This window comes from Esox lucius, chromosome 6 (genome assembly GCF_011004845.1).
Source record: "Esox lucius isolate fEsoLuc1 chromosome 6, fEsoLuc1.pri, whole genome shotgun sequence".
Lineage (NCBI taxonomy): Eukaryota > Metazoa > Chordata > Actinopteri > Esociformes > Esocidae > Esox > Esox lucius.
The window spans coordinates 4,800,742-4,820,462 of NC_047574.1; the positions used below are offsets into that span (position 1 = coordinate 4,800,742).

The 19,721-nt window shown below is 42.9% G+C and overlaps 1 protein-coding gene across 15 annotated transcripts in view; it reads right to left on the reverse strand.

Annotated features, from left to right (window-relative positions):
- Positions 1 to 513: 513 nt before the first annotated feature.
- The window catches only part of jakmip3 (Janus kinase and microtubule interacting protein 3), a 40,454-nt gene continuing 21,246 nt past the window's right edge, over positions 514 to 19,721 (reverse strand). For 5 of the 15 annotated variants that reach the window (XM_034292853.1, XM_034292854.1, XM_029120338.2 and 2 more), the window contains exons 5-23: positions 17,179 to 17,397; positions 14,634 to 14,753; positions 12,786 to 12,932; positions 11,772 to 11,903; positions 10,170 to 10,205; positions 9,427 to 9,615; positions 8,511 to 8,639; positions 8,216 to 8,299; positions 7,935 to 7,997; positions 7,752 to 7,850; positions 7,163 to 7,261; positions 6,623 to 6,682; positions 6,388 to 6,453; positions 6,140 to 6,208; positions 4,919 to 4,996; positions 3,982 to 4,185; positions 2,661 to 2,726; positions 2,373 to 2,414; positions 515 to 2,273 (exon numbers count right to left, since the gene is read on the reverse strand). In XM_034292853.1, coding sequence (XP_034148744.1) covers positions 2,067 to 2,273; positions 2,373 to 2,414; positions 2,661 to 2,726; positions 3,982 to 4,185; positions 4,919 to 4,996; positions 6,140 to 6,208; positions 6,388 to 6,453; positions 6,623 to 6,682; positions 7,163 to 7,261; positions 7,752 to 7,850; positions 7,935 to 7,997; positions 8,216 to 8,299; positions 8,511 to 8,639; positions 9,427 to 9,615; positions 10,170 to 10,205; positions 11,772 to 11,903; positions 12,786 to 12,932; positions 14,634 to 14,753; positions 17,179 to 17,397 — 2,109 coding nt within the window. In that variant the 3' untranslated portion in view covers positions 515 to 2,066. Of the gene's footprint in view, positions 2,274 to 2,372; positions 2,446 to 2,660; positions 2,727 to 3,981; positions 4,186 to 4,918; positions 4,997 to 6,139; positions 6,209 to 6,387; positions 6,454 to 6,622; positions 6,683 to 7,162; positions 7,262 to 7,751; positions 7,851 to 7,934; positions 7,998 to 8,215; positions 8,300 to 8,510; positions 8,640 to 9,426; positions 9,616 to 10,169; positions 10,206 to 11,771; positions 11,904 to 12,785; positions 12,933 to 14,633; positions 14,754 to 17,178; positions 17,398 to 19,721 lie in introns of all 15 variants that reach the window. The other 10 variants (XR_004575816.1, XM_034292857.1, XM_034292856.1 and 7 more) reach the window with 10 other exon arrangements.

A 19,721-nucleotide genomic window follows, 5' to 3' on the forward strand; every position in this document is an offset into this window, starting at 1 on the left:
CCGAGGACGTCTGGCTTTGAATACAGCAGGAAGTGCATACTCCCACTCCACTGATCCACTTACTATGCCTGCCAGAGATAACATCAGTAGTCACCATGGCTGTGGGCTGAAACTGTACCTTAGTCTCAGAAGGCAGGGCATTTGGGGTCACTGTTTTTGTTCTTTTGTTCCTGAGTGGCTGTCTATTAGATGCCCTCTGGCGCAGGCCTATATTTCACAAGGACAATTCTCCTCCTCCTCCAGTCTTATTTCTCTTCCATTACTCCCCCTTCTATTTCTCTTACAGCCCTCGCACAGCTAGTAGCCCATAGTCCTACAGGGAACAAATGCATTGAATAGAAGCAACAGCACTAGCTAGGCGTCTGTATTGCTATGGCAACGAAAGCTTATTTTCCTGTACTGCGGCTCCCTCTACTGTTTGTTCTCCGCACAGAAAACTGAGCCTTTTACTTTACACGTTAAACTTTAATCAAACAAAAACATCACTTGGATATAAAAAAAATAATATATCAAAATATAAACAATATTCAACATTTGTTAATAATGATAATAATAAATAAATTAATTTCCAGACACCAAGTGTCATAGCATCCATATGATATTCTTCTTACCTGTGCATTTATTTGTGGTGGAGTTTTTTCATCTATTCTGCCCTAGAAAAGGCAGAACCCAGTAACCATGTCAAAAAAAAAGAAGAGGAAAATCTGACATGAAAGTAATTTTGTATAGACAGACAGCAATTTCAGATAATCCATAACATATTCTGATATCGTGGCCTCTTGTGTCAGCAAACAAAATACTGCATGAATCAGACAATATACCCAGCCAATATAAAAGATAAAATATGTTTGACTACAATCATAGTTAAAGTTGACCTTTCCAGGGCAGTTTAGTGTGGTATAAAGATTTTTCAGAATATGTCCAGGGTTGATAATTCATTCGGACTTCAGTGGGTACGTGTGCGCTTGCCTGCATGCGAGTGAGTGCTTGAATGTACATCCAGACTTGTTAATGGGTGTGTGTGTGTGTGTGTGTGTGTGTGTGTGTGCACCTGTGCTTGTTAATGAAGGTTTAGTATTTAATAAAAGCGGGCATTATCCCATTTAAGGGCAACAATGAATAAAATACATCTTTCTTACTTTATTTTCCTTCACGTGACATGAGTCATTGCAATTTCACGGGAGGTCTTTGTATCATCAGGACATTCAGCACCAACCAAGACTCCAATCTGAAGCAATCCCGACCTCTCCCAAGCACCAAGGGGTTAGACGAGATTTGCATAATCTGAGTAAAGTCTAAAAGAATCGAAAGCACCTTCCTAACTCTGTCAAAAAAGAAAATGCTTTGCATTTCATTTATTTCCCTTTTGGAGGAATGTATTTAAAATATTTTGCCCCTTTTACATAAAAAAACCAAAATAATAATAGTGTATATTAGTACCACAGTTTGGCTTCTGGTTTCATTTCAAACACTGAGATTGAGGAGCTACGAGGTCCCACAGCATGGCTGGACTAGACACGTTTGAAACCATTGGTAGAGGGGACACTTGCTGAAACGTAATGATTTTAAAAGTTGGCGGGCTCTATTTGTGTCTTCATAGCTGAGGCTCACTCCTTGTGAGAGTTATGACAACGTGGTCAAACAGTGTAAACAGTGGTATGGTGTCCATTGTAGAAAACCCTCAGCTTCATTGGAGTGTCTGAAAGGTAGGTTTGATGGAAACATTTCTCACTTCTCCAATGTACCTTAACTCAACACCTAGTGACCTCATGAAGATGTTCGGATCTCTTGGCTTAGGTACTGGGTTCTGTTCAAGCCCTACTCTGGGCGAATCCGACTTGGTTATAGCCATATTAACACTTCTATCAATTAATTAATCAATCAATCCATCTATCTATCTTTATCCTCTTCTTAATGCTTCCAAAGGGAAGCGACCAGAGCACCACCTGCTTAGCAGGGAAAAAAAAAACACAAAATGCGTCCATTTAAGAGTCATTAAATTCCACTGAAATCTTCATCGAAAGAGAGGAATTCTTTTAGAGTCCTACGACAGGACATCAATAATGTCACCCCAACGAGGGACAGACGTCAGGTTTAAGGTAACTTGACGTGAAAACACTTGTTCCGTCTGTCAAAAACATGGTCACAGAGGCCTCTCTCAAGTTAGTGTTGCAGCATAGTAGACTGGTTGACTGGTTTTCCCATGTAGAGAAGCCTTGGGCAAGTCTCTCACAACCTATCCTCTTAATCCAAATGTTGAAGACAGTGGGAACCTATGGGCAGATATGTATTATTATCATTGTGATTATACACATTCATTGTTTAATTCACCAAGTAAAGCAATAGAAAATACATTTAGATAAAATACATACTTGTTCTGGCTTTCTGGCAGAACTATGACCAAAGAATAAAAGCTAAAGAAAAAAACAAAAATAAAAATAGAAACTGAAGAAATGAAAAGAGGATAAAACAAAGAAGAGAGAGAGTCATTTTTGTCAGACGAAAAATGACAAAGCAATCTTGAGCAGCGATGTTAACTAGCATTTCTATTCCAAGTCAGATTCCAACTGAATAAATGAATCTACTAAGAGAACAGTCCAATTAAAGAAAATAATACAGTACTCTTTCACTGACTAAATGAACACCTTGTCTGCATTTACCTTTTCTTCTAGTTCCTTTATCTGCCGTTTCTGTGTCTCTATCCACTCCTCCAGTTCTTTGATTCTCTAAGGACAGCAGGAGATAAAGGATTAAGTATGAAGATGATCAAATAAAATTCTCAGTATTGATGCAGGGAAGCTGAGTATTGGATAACTTTACAGGGAATCAGGTCCACCAGATATTTATTTGTATTTCAACGTCTGTTCGTGCTATGGACTCAGTATTAACAATTCATTATCTTTACCTGCAGGATATGCCATGAGAATCCACGGTAATAATCAACATTTCTCTGCTGTGTGTGGAATCTATAGACTCAACACAATCAATTGTTTCTTCACCTGCTGTAAAAACAAGGATAACTGTCCCTTCACTCACCTGCTGTAGATAGTGATAACTGTCCCTTCACTCACCTGCTGTAGATACAGTGATAACTGTCCCTTCACTCACCTGCTGTAGATAGTGATAACTGTCCCTTCACTCACCTGCTGTAGATACAGTGATAACTGTCCCTTCACTCACCTGCTGTAGATACAGTGATAACTGTCCCTTCACTCACCTGCTGTAGATACAGTGATAACTGTCCCTTCACTCACCTGCTGTATATACAGTGATAACTGTCCCTTCACTCACCTGCTGTAGATAGTGTCAGGGAAATTTCTTCCACTGATGTGTTCTTACTGATTAAAGGACTGAGTCCCCATGTTTAGATAAGTAAAGGAATGTAGGTAGAGTGGGGTCTGGTGTTTGTCTCAGGGAGACATCCTTGAACAGCATCCTTGACCGGCACTAGTGGATTAGTTACTCGTAAATTAGTTAATCTGTATAACACTTTTAGGGTCTATCCTTGGGTGTCCAGACATTGTGACTCCTAAAAGGTTGAAAAGGTTTACCATGTGAATGTGTTTTATTGACATACATATTACCACACCCCTTTTTACTCTCCTTTAAATGATGATGCTTGTCCTGTTTTACTTTAGAGATTATTCATTGTTACTTGGTAACCTGTGTATTCTCTCCTTGCAAGAATAAACTGATTATTGTGCATTTGAGTTTTCCTCTGTCTTACCTACCATTTTCGTAAATAGTTTGGACTTTAGAAATTGCCATCACAATAGTGATAACTGTCCCTTCACTCACCTACTGTAGATAGTGATAACTGTCCCTTCACTCACCTGCTGTCGATACAGTGATAACTGTCCCTTCACTCACGTACTGTAGATACAGTGATAACTGTCCCTTCACTCACGTACTGTAGATACAGTGATAACTGTCCCTTCACTCACGTACTGTAGATACAGTGATAACTGTCCCTTCACTCACCTGCTGTGCATGCTGTAGTAGCTCCATCCGCTCCCTGAGGATCTGTGAGTCCCTCTCTCGTAGCTCCGCCATCACCCCTCTCTTCCACTGCTCCACTGCCCGGCGGAGAGTCTCCCTCTCATCGTCTGACAACATCTCTGACATCTTCGCACCGGCCTCCTGCTGCAGGGCATCGAACAGCATCGCCTCCAGCTCCAAGATCCTCTGAAGGGGGGGGGCAGGGTAGGAGACAGACAGGGAGGAGCGCAATGGTGGGGAGACAGAGAGATGGGTAGGGATGGAAAGGCAGAGAGGGACGGATATGCTTAGGGCGGGGAGGTGGAAGGACGGAGGAATGGAGATGGACAGGCGAGAGGGACGGGAGGGAGGGGGCGGGGGACAGGAGAGAGGGACGGGAGGGAGGGGACGGGGGACAGGAGAGAGGGAGGCCAGGGAGAAAGAAGAGGAAGGGAGGAGTTGTGTTACACCTAACGGCCACTAGAGGGCAGAGTTCCTGCTAAACAGGGGGGACTGGGAGCCTGCACAGTGACGTGTTCTGAGGACCACTTAGCCTGCTGTAATAATGGTCTTTCATGGACACCTTGTAATACAGTAGCAACAGACCTTGATGTTAACTGTTTTAGACCCTTGCTTTGTATACTGATGCTCTGTAGACACAAGGGATATATGCCCAGGACAATCCCCGCAGACACTTAATACTCATGTAATGACCCTAGTCGAGGAACTTCTGAGACAAGCGAATCGATGACTCAACTCCTACAAAATGTATAATAATCACCAAATAAATACACATACTGTATCATTTTGCTGTGGTATTATTTGGTGGCAATGGCAAACCGGTTCAAATTGGATGCTGCATCTGCCTCAGATATGTTTCAACTGAACACACAGGTAGACAGAACTGTAATAAAGACGTGACTGAATCTGCCGCTCTCACCTTATGTGCTTGATCCATGGATTGTTTCCTGTAGTCCAACTCCTCATCCAGATATCCTTTCTGTTTACTAAAGAGATGCTGAAAATAACACGAACACACACAAGATAAACAGATTTAGTCTCTGGCTAAAGACTCCTACTAAAGGTATTACCTGTAAGTTATACAATGTAGATCCACCCACAACGTATTGCTATTTGCCTATTATTTTTATGGAAGCATATATATATATATATTGTGACAAAGGACGACCCTTTCAGGCAGGTAAATTGGCTGTTTGAGAATCGGCCAATCAGGAGCGCCACTGCGCTCGGCTGTTCGCTGAGGAAGATAGTTTTAAATTCAGTTTCGAGAAAGTTTGGAAGAGGGAGCTGACGCTGCAAGACTGTGCAGTTGAATTATAGATATTATATAGTGTTACTGTAATTATATCTAAGTTCTTACAATTGTGTGCGTGCAACTACCAGTAAGTAAAACGGATATTGTTGTTCGCTTTGTATATTGTGCTGTAATGAGGTCGTAGCACGTTGCTGCTTGTTATTGTGTAATGGCGGAGACTTGCACTGCCCGCATGTTTAATTTTTTAGACCGCAATATATATATATATATATATATATATATATATAATGTAGGTGTTGCTTTGCAAGCCTTATATATCTACATTTGAAATATTTGAGGTTGTTCTTGCACAATGTGTAACGTTGTTTACGTTAAGGAGGAATTATGTGTCTTATAATTATGTTTTTCTATTTAGAATGTTGGGTATTGTTGCAGTGTATTTGCAAAAATTAATCTTTGAACAAGCAGAGAGTGTACTACTGCATTTAAGTTATATAACAAAACTATAATTTGATTATAGTTTTGTTGCAAATTAGTTTTGTTTATTATATACCTGCTAGGCATGTAATAACTATTTGGCATTTATATAGTCTTCATTTACTGATTTATGTCTGTATCTCTGTTTTAGAACCACACACAAATACAAGCTGAAACGTTTATTCTAATATATTATCTAAAAGGAACATCTTGTCTGCATTCTGATCGATGCCCCTTGATGGCCACAACCTTTTAAAGACCAGCTAACATATATAGTCCTTCCCAGTCAACAAAACATATATATATATACACACACATACACATGCATGCATCAGCAATACATTAAATAACTGGAGCAACATGCTAAAAAAGGAAGACGTTAAATGAAAATGCAGATCAGCCATTTACCTTCTCACTTTCAATGTCCATCATTTTCTGTGATAAAGCTGTTTTGGTGACCTCTATATTCTCAAGCCACTAAATGGGGAACATAACAAAATAAGCAGAACGTTAAGCCGATAAAATAAAACATCAATTCATTTTTTCTCAACTCCTGGACTCGTGCAAAGTCTGAGACAGGGATTCAAGATCAAGGCCGGGACTGAAACCAAACCGAGACTAACGAGACTAACTCTGACTTAAACTTTTCCAAATACCTTTTCTGCGAGGGTTAAGACGGTCCTGGCATGAATAACTACCACTTGCTCGTCATTGGAAAGGTTCTGCGTGGTAAATAGGGAACACAGACACCCTGACACTCAGTATCAGACAAACAGCAGTTAAATGAACAGAGAGTAGACTGACGGGTGGACAACTGAGCCCGTTGATGTTAGGGGACGGAGTCCACTACACACATACATGTACATACATGTACATAGGAAATGAACATACACTTACGGCGTTATCCCCCAGTATATCCAGCTTCTTCATCAGCTCTGTGATGACGATGTCCTGCCGGGGGGGGGGTGGGGGGGGGGGGGGGTGAAAGAACATCAAGGGCATGACACGGACCTTGGTGAACAGTTGCTATGAACGTTTTGCAAAATGGGAGGCTTTGCTGTAGCGGGAAACGTTCTGCAATGTGAACTCATGTAAGCAGGAGTTTACATTGAACAAATTCAGGTGTGTCACTTCCTGTTTCTTTTTTTCTGTTTGGCTCTGTTTATTCTGTTAGGTTTTGTTTGCTTCTGTTGCTTGTCTTTGGTTCTGTTTGGTCCATACACCCCAGGACACCCCAGTGCTCATCTTTACATCTAATCCAAACTGACCCGTAACACCTGCACCCCAGACAATTCCCTTAGCCCTGCCTGGGCTTCAGCTAGCCTTGTGTTTGGCCAAACAACAGAAATATCAATTTCTCCAATAATTCAGGATGACTGTCCTCCCTAGTACAGTCCTATATCACTGATCTATAAAATAAGACATACTCACTGTGACTCCTTCAGCCTCACAGTAAACTTGCAGGGGACTCAGACCATGACAGAAGTGGACGTTGTGGAAATTGATGCCTGGTGATCTTCTCTCCCGCTCCTACATGGTGACAGCGGAAATACACTCAGTGTGTGTAGGCATTTTGAAGAAGCCTGGTTCCATATTTGCCTCTTAATTAGCATTTATTTTAACAGGTAAATTTACATTTACAGTTACAGCAAGATCTTGGGATCAATTACGGGCTACCTGCCTCAGGGACTAAATTATAGGTTGTTCATCTTGCTGTTTCAGGGATTTGATCCAACAACGTTCTGCTGCGCTAACAGCTAGGCTACCTGCTGCCACTACTTCCTGAGGTCCAGAAGAAAAAAACATCCCCAGGAGCCCGAGCCTTTGGAAGTTTTCCCTAGTCACTGTGATTCAGCATTAGCACATATAATATGATTTATCCCTGACTGATTGGTTCCTGTCCAGTCGACTCGTCGTGAAACAGATCGGGGGACCAGACCAACAGACTGTCTGTAAGACGTAATACCGGATTCGTTTAATTACCTAACACAGCACAGCACACTGATAATACCCCACTCACTTCAAGTTCAAGGATCCGGAACTCAAGGAGTTCATTTTGGTCTCTGGCGTCCTGAATATCGTTTTTCAAACGTGATTCCTCTGTTTCCATGTGCTTGATCTAACGACGACAGGAGGAAACAGTTATTGGCCACAAAAGAATACGCTGTAAAAATAAAAGTTGAATTAAATACCCTGTGTATACCTTTTCTATAAGTTCTTTATTTCTTTGATACAGGGCCTGCTTCTCTTCAATCCACTTCATATCCTACACACACATGCACACACGCACGCACGCACACACGCACACACACACAAACACTAATCAGTGCAATAGAACAGTGTTTGCCTACGTGTTTATGTACATACATACTCTGTATATGTATGGGTTTATGTGTTTGTGCACGTATGTAAATGTGTGTGTCTTGTGTGGTTTCCTGTCTGTGTGTGTGCGTTCGCATGTGCATGTGTTGTCAGGCATTGCACCTGGCCCTGCTGGGACAGAACACACTCCAGGTCCTGCACCCTGGTCTGGTAACGAAGGAGCTCCGCGTGCAACTGTTCTCTGGTCTGTGAAGGGGAAAGAGCAACAGTCAATATACACATACAGAGAAGACCAACGATTTTCCACACAGCTCAGCGCTCAGGTTATCCCACCGACGTCAATAAAACATTCACTCAAACATTAAACTACGCCAGTGAAGGCAGAGTGATCATGGCCCGGTACTTGAAATGGTGGACACAACGGCGTCACCGCGGTCACGTTGTAGCACCCCGATACCTTGACTTCCTTCTCTGCGTCGAACGTGCCGCCGACCTGCTCCTGTAGGAGTGCATACGCTCTCTGGAGAGCCTGGTACTCCATTGTCAGCTGGCGAAACCTCATCTCCGGCTCCTCCCTGATCATACCCTGGAGAAACACAAGCAGGCAGACAGGCGGAGCAGCAGACGGGCAGGCGGGCAGGCAGACAGGCGTACAGACAGACAAACAGGCAGGCCGGCACAAAGACAGGAAGCGTGGTCAGTTTTATTAACTTTTCACATTGTGGTCCAGCTAAAACCCACACGCCAACGCAATGCCCCCTCACTACCCCCATAGTATTCAATCGTCGGTTATTCTTCATTCGTTGTGTGAATACAGACACTGTTGTGTTACTCTGTTTCTGTCCTTTTGCACGTGTTTGTATTCTTGGTTCACTTTTATTTTCTTTTACCTCTGCTTTGTTAGTGGGGTGATAATCCACAGCTGTTGTTTACATAGAATGTGACAAAATAAATATTTGATTTGATCTAGGGAGGCTATTAAGAGGTTATTGCTGTCAGTCACTATGGTAACTAAAGCACAACATCACAAACAGCACATTATGTATAAGACTATTGATCCTCAGAGCACATTGTGTTGCATATTTACACTTGTATAATTGACTGCAGCAAATCAGTAGTGAAGAAACACTCCCAAAAACATTCATAATTCACGACCAACCCAATATCCCAACCAACCATTAGGGAGCAATCAAGTGACAAAAACTCTGTCTCTCACTTGTCTCTCCATCTCCATCCATCCCTCACTCCCTCTCTCTCCCTCCCTCCTCTCTCTCTCTCCCACCTTCCCTCCCTCCTTCTCTCCTTTCCTCTCTCTCTCCCCCTCTCACTGTCACACCCCCCCTGGATAGACAACACCCGTCTCCTTCTCGCACCTCCTCCAAGTCATCGTCCGGAGTGCAGGGTGTCCTGTCTGTGTGGAAGGAGATGGAGGAACCATCTGAATCTACGGACGCCTCCTCATCATAACCAAAGAAGGTCTCCACCACCGGCTTGCATGGTTTAATAGCTTTCTTCCTTCCTCCGGTTCCCTGTCGCCTGTACCTCAGCAGCATGTCCCTCTCCTGGAGGAGACAAGTAAAACATGAGAAAACAAGCAGATTCAGCGATAAACACAGAGAGATGAAGCGAGAGTAGGTATCTCATTTCTGCATATCTCAGAACGGTAACAGTATAGACCGATTCTCGAGACTACTGTTATCTTGCCCCATAACCTTTTCCATCAACTGTCCACTGAAGGAAACAACTGTTTCTGTGACACACCACAATCTGAGATGGGACTGCCTCTTTTCTTCAGACATCATTCTGAATTTAAATGTGTCATAATCACATTCAACCCAACGTTCATAAGTGGACATATAAAAATATAAAGACCCAAATACCGACGGGTGACAAATGAAAGGAAAAACCTTTGTAATGAGGGGTTTATGCACCTACTTTTGATTCTCAAACGTCCCCCTTGGGGGACCCCAGACATTTCGTTACTTTGCCTCTGAACTAGCTAACCACTTTCACCCACTACACAGAGGCCACGACAGGCCGAGACACCGCAGGAGATTTTGGTGTTAGGAGGATTCTACTATGTTTATAGACCTGACAGAAGGACCTGAACACTTACAATCACAGTCTTCACATATCCAGCAGTCTCCAGCGCCTAGGAAATGAATAAAAAAATACATGTATAATGCAATACGTCCACATGACTGAACAGCATACACTGTATACTGTGATATAAGCTGTTGCAATTCCAGACCCTGTTATATGAGTACAAATCCATTCCATTTGATTAAAATCAGCAGTTTACAGTGGGGAGAACAAGTATTTGATACACTGCCGATTTTGCAGGTTTTCCAACATAAAAAGCATATAGAAGTCTGTTATTTTTAATCATAGGTACACTTCAACTCTGAGAGACTGAATCTAAAAATAAAATCCAGAAAATCACATTGTATGATTTTTTTATAATTAATTTGCATTTTATTGCATGACATAAGTATTTGATCACCTACCAACCAGTAAGAATTCCGCCTCTCACAGACCGGTTAGTTTTTCTTTAAGAAGCCCTCCTGTTCTCCACTCATTACCTGTATTAACTGCACCTGTTGAACTTGTTACCTGTATAAAAGACACCTGTCCACACACTTAATCAAACAGACTCCAACCTCTCCACAATGGCCAAGACCAGAGAGCTGTGTAAGGACATCAGGGATAAAATTGTAGACCTGCACAAGGCTGGGATGGGTTACAGGACAATAGGCAAGCAGCTTGGTGAGAAGGCAACAAATGTTGGCGCAATTATTAGAAAAATGGAAGAAGTTCAAGATGATGGTCAATCTCCCTCGATTTGGGGCTCCATGCAAGATCTCACCTCGTGGGGCATCAATGATCATGAGGAAGGTGAGGGATCAGCCCAGAACTACACGGCAGGACCTGGTCAATGACCTGAAGAGAGCTGGGACCACAGTCTCAAAGAAAACCATTAGTAAAACACTACGCCGTCATGGATTAGAATCCTGCAGCGCATGCAAGGTCCCCCTACTCAAGCCAGCGCATGTCCAGGCCCGTCTGAAGTTTGCCAATGAACATCTAGATGATCCAGAGGAGGAAGGGGAGAAGGTCATGTGGTCTGATGAGACAAAAATTTTGCTTTTTGGTCTAAACTCCACTCGCCGTGTTTGGAGGAAGAAGAAGGATGAGTACAACCCCAAGAACACCATCCCAACCGTGAAGAATGGAGGTGGAAACATCATTCTTTGGGGATGCTTTTCTGCAAAGGGGACATGACGACTGCACCGTATTGAGGGGAGGATGGATGGGGCCATGTATCGCGAGATCTTGGCCAACAACCTCCTTGCCTCAGTAAGAGCATTGAAGATGGGTCGTGGCTGGGTCTTCCAGCATGACAATGACCCGAAACACACAGCCAGGGCAACTAAGAAGCATATCAAGGTCCTGGAGTGGCCTAGCCACAGACTTCTACATGCTTTCTAAGTGGGAATACCTGAAAAATTGGCAGTGCATCAAATACTTGTTCTGTTCTGTATGTGACTGGGAATGTCAAGCCCTCTGGTTAACGCGACTGTGAGAGTGAGCGTATTCGCTAGCGAATGAAAGAGGAGGGACAGGAGAGAAAGAAGAGAATCAAAATGTCGGAGGGACAGATCAAGACAGAGCGAGAGACGGCATCGGACAGAGAGACGAGGGTGTTGTTGTCATGTACCTTTGACAGGTCGTCAATAATGTTCTGCTGTTCCAACACCTGTAGTCGGAGGAACTCGATCTCCCTCTCCTCTTGACTCTGGTCAAGGTCGTTTAGAGAGCTGGGCCTTCTTATAGTACCCACCTTTTCTCTCTGGAGAAGAAAGGAGCGGGTTAAAAATGCAGATATTCTGTTTAAGGTCATACGAAACCGGCACCAAATGTGATGCAAAAGAGCTATTCCAAAAGATCAATTTAATCAAAAACATTACTGCACTACATGTTCAAATACATTTATATTCAGTATACAGATGGTGTGCTGACACATGTATTGTTTTAGAACAGCGCAGGAACAAGGAAAACAGGTCCCCTTGAACCAGCTGAGATATTACCTGTGAAAACAAAGTACCAGACGACTCCTATAGTTCTTACTGAGGCCAATAAGAGTATTCTGGTAAATCCCGGATTTCATTTGCAAGACGCTCCGTTCAGCCAAGTCAAATTTGGGTTGGTGTTGCCTCAGCTATTGTGCGTGTCACTAACATACGTGAAGATAACAATCCTAAAACTACAAATCTTGTTTACAGTGTAAGTCGCCAATAATCCAGGTTAAAATAAGGAAAAAATACCAATTAAACCAGTTTCTGAATAAATATTTGTTAGCATCTTCTGCAGGGTCAGAACTGATAATAGGAAACTTGACCTTGAGGTATGCTGTTCCTAAAGTCAAAGAGAGTGCTTCTATGAAAAATGTGTCTCAATCTATTTTACTCTTAGCTAATGGTATTGTTCCTAAGCCAATACAACATCAGTCGCAGTCAAGGCTTTTGTGAGCTAGACTGGAACATTGAAGTTCCATTGCTATGGTGAGAACACAACAAGAGATCCCTCACATAAATAGACCTGAACACTGCAGGCTGGGCAATATGCCGATTTTCTTGTACCTCAGAAGTTCAGAAATATCAGAAAATGCTTAAGCAGCTGTGCAGGAAACACTGTGTTCTATGAGGAAGACAAAAGTCAGTGCGCCTTTTACCATTTCCATGTTCTCCTGTGTGACAAAGCGTAGTTTGTTCTCCATACGTCTGAATGCATGGGCCAGCTCCTCATTCCTCCTGCACAGTCTCTTGTTCTTATCCAACAAGGGCATGAACTGACTCTCTGCCTCTCTCAGCCGCTTTAGCTTAACACACAGACACAAACACACGCAAACATTCACTCAGTATTGTTCTTGACTAGCAGATGAATAAAGTCATTATTTAGCTAAATTTCTTTTTTTTTAAAGCATTCATAGGTCTATTTGAAAATGTACCCAGCATTGTGACAAAAGCTTTTGTCCAATACACCTCTGATTCAAAGTAATACCTCTTTCTCTCAAAGCTCAGTATAAGAAAGAGATGCAATATATGATATATAAAGGACATACAATAACACCCATGGAGGTCAGTTGATAGCACACAGCACTTGCATGCCATAGGTTGTGAATGCCATGGGGGTCCAGGTCAGAAAAGCATGCAGTCATAAAGGTCATCGCTATTGATAAGAGCATCAGCTAAAACACCAAAATTGCTAACAAATGTAAGTTTAATGAATGAAGTGGTACATTTGCTTCAAATATGAAGAGACCTGCGACAGGCACGGTTGTTTGAATAACCAAAATTGAGTTGGTATTCGAGTAGCCTACAACTATGTTTATTGTTGCCCCCGCCCCACAACCCCCGGACCAATTTGTGAACATGTTTTTTCTAAACACTACAATTACAATTTCAATCTAGAACTTTTAAATACGATAATACACACAATACACATTTCTTTTGTATGGCATGCTATCCTTCACACGTGTTTTTTTTTTCTTTCTGTTCTTCAATCAAATGTCGTTGCGGAGTGGTGGCCCAATATATCAGTCTATGTGTAATGAATGAATATAATATACAAGTTTCATTTTTTGAATGGAATTACTGAAATAAATCAACTTTTTGATGATATTCAAATTTTATGACCAGCACCTGTACTGTTAGCAAGTGGACTAAAGTTAACTAATTCAAGCGAAGATTAAAAATATTCACAGAATTAATTAATTGTTACCTACTAAAATGATTTCTCTCCAAAACGCTAAATTCAGGCTGGGGCATCTAACAGAAAACGGTGAGTTATAGCATATAGCTGGCTAGCTTACCCGACTAACTTCTCCGGACTTCTCCATACAATAAACTCAATGTTATGTGTTAATAAATATTGGCTTCTAGCCGTGTTTTGCATGTCTACACACTGGTTCCTCCATATGAGCGCTCAGTATTCTCTCACACTAACAGCCACTGAGCCGACGTTAGATTAGAACAGACACCCACTCATTTCGGGTAACGGAATAGTATTCGAAAAAGAATAATAAAATAACAAAATCATGCCAACACCCATTCCTTATTTCTCAACCTTGATGTGCATATGTGATTTATTCTAATGTATCTTAGGCTGCTTTTCAAATACTGAATGAATGCAGAGCAACTAGGGCTCATGTGGAAAACCTAACCCTATGGCCAGTACCTTTTTCTTGTCGTCAGAATCAATTGTTTTATTTGACGTAATAGTGCTAGCCTTGGTTTTGGCAATTCCTTTGATGGGTAACATTGAACAGTCGATGCAATACGCTAAAGAAAATGCAGTCACAAGAGGAGATATGCTATTGTCACCTATCAGATACCCTAGCTATCATATAATGTCAACAATTAGACATTACATGAATCCTGGCTTTAGCACATTGATGTTTGTGACGGAAATCTGTTTCTCTTCTGTGGAAGTCTCAACTTTTCAATAAATGGTTGACACACAGTCACACCCTAGTGTAGCAGCAAGATACTCCTGACTAGAAGATGCCAGAATGTCTCACCAGCTCATTTCGTTCCTCTGACAGAAGAGCGTTGCGGTCCTCCAGTTTTCGGATGATTGCACTCAGCTCAGCAATCTTCAGCTGGAAGCGTCGAGCGTCCTTCTCATCCAGCTGCTGCTCCTGAAACACATAACAACTGCAGATAACTGGGGATAACGCACAAAAGACATTCCCACACCCCTGTAGGAAAGAGCAATCAATCGTGTCACATGAGCTAGATTTGAACCTTTATTTTAAGCTCTTAATCAATCAGTCCCACTTTTTTTCAGAGATTTTTTTTTTGTGGTGAATCAAATTTCTTGGCAGTGCTTAAAATGCAAGATAAAATCTTGCTTTGTCACATGACATTGGCTAAATTGTCACAGTACTTAGGCCTACACCCACAGAGACCCATTTGCTGTACACACCTTATCTAAAGCACTATTGACTTTACTGTGAAAACTTGATGTAAAGTAATGCATTGCAATACACCTGGACTCTTCTGAGTTCCATGGACTTTTTCCATGGACACATTCACTCTTACAGAGTACGAAAATAAACTGCATAAAAAGCCATACATACATGTTCTGCCCTGAAAATGAAGACATTCTTTTAGCAGACTAAAATCTCAGGCGTTTTCAAAATTTCAGCCTGGCTTGCTACTCATCAGTGTTGGGGCCAATTCAAATTGAAGGCAGACAATTTAGAAAGTGATTTGTGTTGCTAACTTTTGGGGGAAAAAATTATACTTTCTTCAGCTGTTGACTTGGATTAACTTCAATTCGAATAAACCCTGACCATGCCAGTCAGTCTTGGCGCTTGGATACAGGGGAGAAGGGCTTAACTGTTCAACACTAAGACATATGCAGTAAAGACAGCCTTCTAGGAAATAATTTGTCTCCGCAGTGCGTACATCTAGGTCAGTGCACGGGAGCGTGAACATTGGAACAGGTGAAGTGCTTGTAGAAGAAGGAAGTCACAGGCTGGGGATTGGTAAAAAGGACACAGGTTGGGATTGATGTTGAAAGTACAGACAGATAGCGAACCTTTGAGTACAGACAACAAGATAAAAATACATGTATGAATGTATGAACTCAATCCTATAAAGTATGAGTTTTCTTTTTTTAAAGGCCCAAAGAGAGAATGGACCAAAACCATTAATAAACATTTCAAAAATGTCTTATTCAGTGGTGCAGGAGACATCATTCTAAGACCGGGTGTCTCTGTAAAGCACTTTGTGATAACTGCTGTTGTAAAAAGGGCTTTATAAATACATTTTATTTATTGACTGATTGATTCTACAATATAAACATTTAAATTCTGTACATTTCTGTATAACATTTAATCGAAATGAGTATGATCTAAATTTAACGTTCCAAGGTTTTGACTCTTCAGTCAGTAGTTTCAACGGAATGAGGGTACAACACGGATGGTGCCGTATATCGGCAAAACAATAATTTCACCAAATGCAAATCATATCTAAATTTAGAAAATCAGCATGGCCCACAGCAACATGTAGAGGGAAACAATCCTTTTTCATTCTACTGGGCCACAGGGGAAAAGGCACTGCAGCCCAGGAATGGAGATGTAAAATGGCACGTTAATAACAGGCAGGAAGCTTTGGTCTGAATCTCTTTGCAAGGCACTGTTGAGTCCAAAACAAGTTTCTGGATCAATTTGTTGTGGAGAGAAAGGGAAACCCTTTACACTATGGGCTTTGGGACAACCAGCCCTATAACCATTAGTGAATATAATTAAGAAGACAGATAGAGAGAAAAATTAATAAATCACATCTTCTGGGCCTTGTTCAAGACTGAATATGGCCTCTGGAGCAAATCCACTTTACCACCCCTGGCTTAGACTCTGAGGTCCCTGGCGTTCCTAAGCTAGGGCAAGGTTGGGGGGGGGGGGGGGGGGGCAGACAGTGATGCAGAGGACGAGAGCTCTGAGAGATAGGCGAAGCTACTGGAGTTTCATTGTGAGTTCAGGTTTCAGACATGCAATGTGTCGACCTACAACAGGAGAATCTTGTTCGCCTGCCATCAGATATCCTGGTCTTTAACAGAGCATCTGCTGTTGGAAAATCAAAGCAAAGCATTGGGCGAGCGGGATGTTAGTGTGTGTAGGCTAAAGAAACGCTTGAAGGCTAAAATCCAAACAGGTTAGTATTGCGTTTTAAAAAGCTAAAGCAGCAAGAGAGCTGAGGGAGGAAACTATGGAGAAACCAGAACAAATTAAAGAACAGTTTGCCAAGGCTTCGATTCACATCACAGACAGTAGAAAATCAAAAGCAAGCCACCCACTGTTAATGTGTGATTAGGAATTGGTAAAAATAAGCATAGCTGGCACAGACAAAGAATAGGGGCGGTGCCAGTGCTTGGATAAAAGCAGTGAAAGGATGTGCTCAGAGAAGTGTACAAAGTAAAAATAAAATCATAACAGCAGCTCAGGAAAGAACGTGCAAAGAGGCAACCAGAGCGCTTGAGAAAAATGAGGAGCTAAAGCCGGCCAACATTTAAAAGCAACTAAGGAGTGGAAGTTGAATGCAGGGAGAGAGGTTGCTTACGAGGCTCTCCGGGCCGTCTCCTGCACCACTGGCATAAGGAGCGTCCCGCTTGGGGCTGTGGAGGTGTCCCCCTGCCCCTGCCTCCCTGCTCCTGATCTGGGCTAGCTGCTCATCCACCGCCTCCTTCTGCAGCTGGAGCCTCTGGGTGTGTCCAGCCTGCACCCCCAGCTCCTTCCCCAGCACACAGCACGCTCTGTCTTTTACCTTAATCTCATCCATCTACGGGGCACAGTACAGGGAGAACAGAAGCACAGTCACACACCGAAACACACTGAGGTGCCCTGACACACACCACGCGCCAGCACACACATACCACACGCCACACACTAACGTCATGGAAAAGAGCTCAAACACACACACACGCACTCCCACACACACACGAACTCCCACACAAGTATACACATTGAAACCACCCGCATGCACACACAAACAAGCACCGAGCTGCATCACGCATTAGGCTACATCGCCATGGAAACCTGTTGGCAAGGACAGACTCAAGCCCTGCCTGGTGTGGCTGGCCAATCACAGAGCAGGAGCTTCCTTTCCTGATTCCTGTAAGTACTGATTGGAAGAACTGTCAGACGCCAAGCCAAATTCTCCAGTCCTTAGATTTAATCAACGGTCAACTAATGTTCCAGATCCTCCTGGCTGCAAGACACAGACAAAGGTCAAGTTCAGCAAGAACACCACAAATGAATCTCTCAGAAATTACTGCATGTACTGCCACCAAAGTCCTGAGAAATCTACAGGTCCTAGTTGCTCTGTAGGTCTGCATGTCTCTATTCAGAACATTCCAGAACAGTCCCACAGCCAGAGGACGAAATATGTCAGGAGCTGAATGCCCAGCACGGGAACCAAATAACGAGGGAGAAAAATGGCCGCATACTTACTACACTTGAGAAAGCGGTCGCCCATTTAGGCAGACGTGTGACATCGTACTACAGACATGGTATATTCCACACCACTTCCAGGTGGGATCTGCGGCAGGCAATCTGGACGATATTACTTTCATGAAGCTCTCATCTGTCCACCGTGACCGCGTTAGAGGAAGGCAACGCACACTGCTGTGTCACCCATCTACACACAGCAGTGGGTAAAACTGCAGGCAATCAGCCGTTGGACTAAAATTCCACAGAGGTCCCTGGAGCCCAAAGAGCAGCCCCGGTCGGTGTCGGCCATCGGCCTCCACTGTGACTTCATCCGGGGACGAGAGCACAGACCACAGTCGTCCAAGTGTGAAAGCACAGTAATCACACAGTCAGTGTTCCGATATGCAGGTATTTGATTGGTCCCGTCCTTGGAGCAATCAACCACGATCCCTTCCGGAGGGAATGACAGCAGGAATAAGGACAGTCCCTCTTGTCAGCCTGGGGGGGAGGCACGTTGTGGGTAATCGTCTCCTCTTACCTCAGGGCTCCGCTCGTCTCACCCGGCTCAGGATGTGACCCTCTGCCCACTCAGTCTCACTCCTCTCACCCCCTTCAAAGGCCATCACAGCTGTGATGTTGTTCTGTGACTCTCAAACACACTCAGGACTGGTTCCGTCTCTGTGATGTCATTAAGCTATTCAGTGATTCAGTCACCCCTGATGTTGGGCTCCCCCACTCAGAGGAAGTGACCTTAACCTTTTCACGCGTGAGTTTCAAATATTCCTTACCGACCCCCCAGCGTGAGTTTTTTTGCACGTGACTTCAGTACTCTGCAGCATTTGAACTCACGCCAGCATTTGAACAGTCACCTTGCTAGGTAAGGAACACTACATGCATTGCATTGCAAGCTTCTCTCGTTGACTCGAATTCTAAGAGCTGCAAAAGTTGGTTGATTTATTACTGTAGCTAGCTAGAAAACGTCAGCTAACCGCTAGCAAACGTCAGCTGCCTGCTAGCTAACAAATCGTGACCAGTTATTCAGTGCAGTGAAAATGAATAAACTATATAAAATGCATACAACGGGGAACGTAACTTCTAGAAAGTTTTTGCAATGGTTTTGATCGGTAGTAGTCGCTAATATAATTCGTTTTTGTGCATTAGTGTTGGCTGTCTGTTGGTACGTAACTAACACTTCTTGTCCCGATTTTAATGCTTTCTACCTGGTTAATATCATAGTATGGTCTTGAAACAATTACAATCAGGAAATAAAGTTATAAACACTGTTTGAGCTAAATGTGAGTAAATAATAGCGCGGTTTTACCAGCCATTGTTACGTTACTTGTAGCTAGGTATGCTAATGGTGCGTTCTAAACATGACGTTCTAATCACACCGGTGTGATCGTACGCTCCAGGGACCACTCTAGATTGATCACACCAGTGTGATCGTACGCGCCAAAGGGTTAATTTAACATTCCCTGCACATTTTCTGCATGGAAATACGGTTTTCAGCACTGGTCCGCATGCCAACTGACACCCTATTCCCCATGTAGCACTAGTCAAAATGTAGTGCACTACATAAGTAATAGGGTGGGATTTGGGACACAAACCTGACCTTCACTAGTGTGCAGAAGAGAGTGGAATAAATTCTGGAATTTCTCTGAGCGATACTCAACC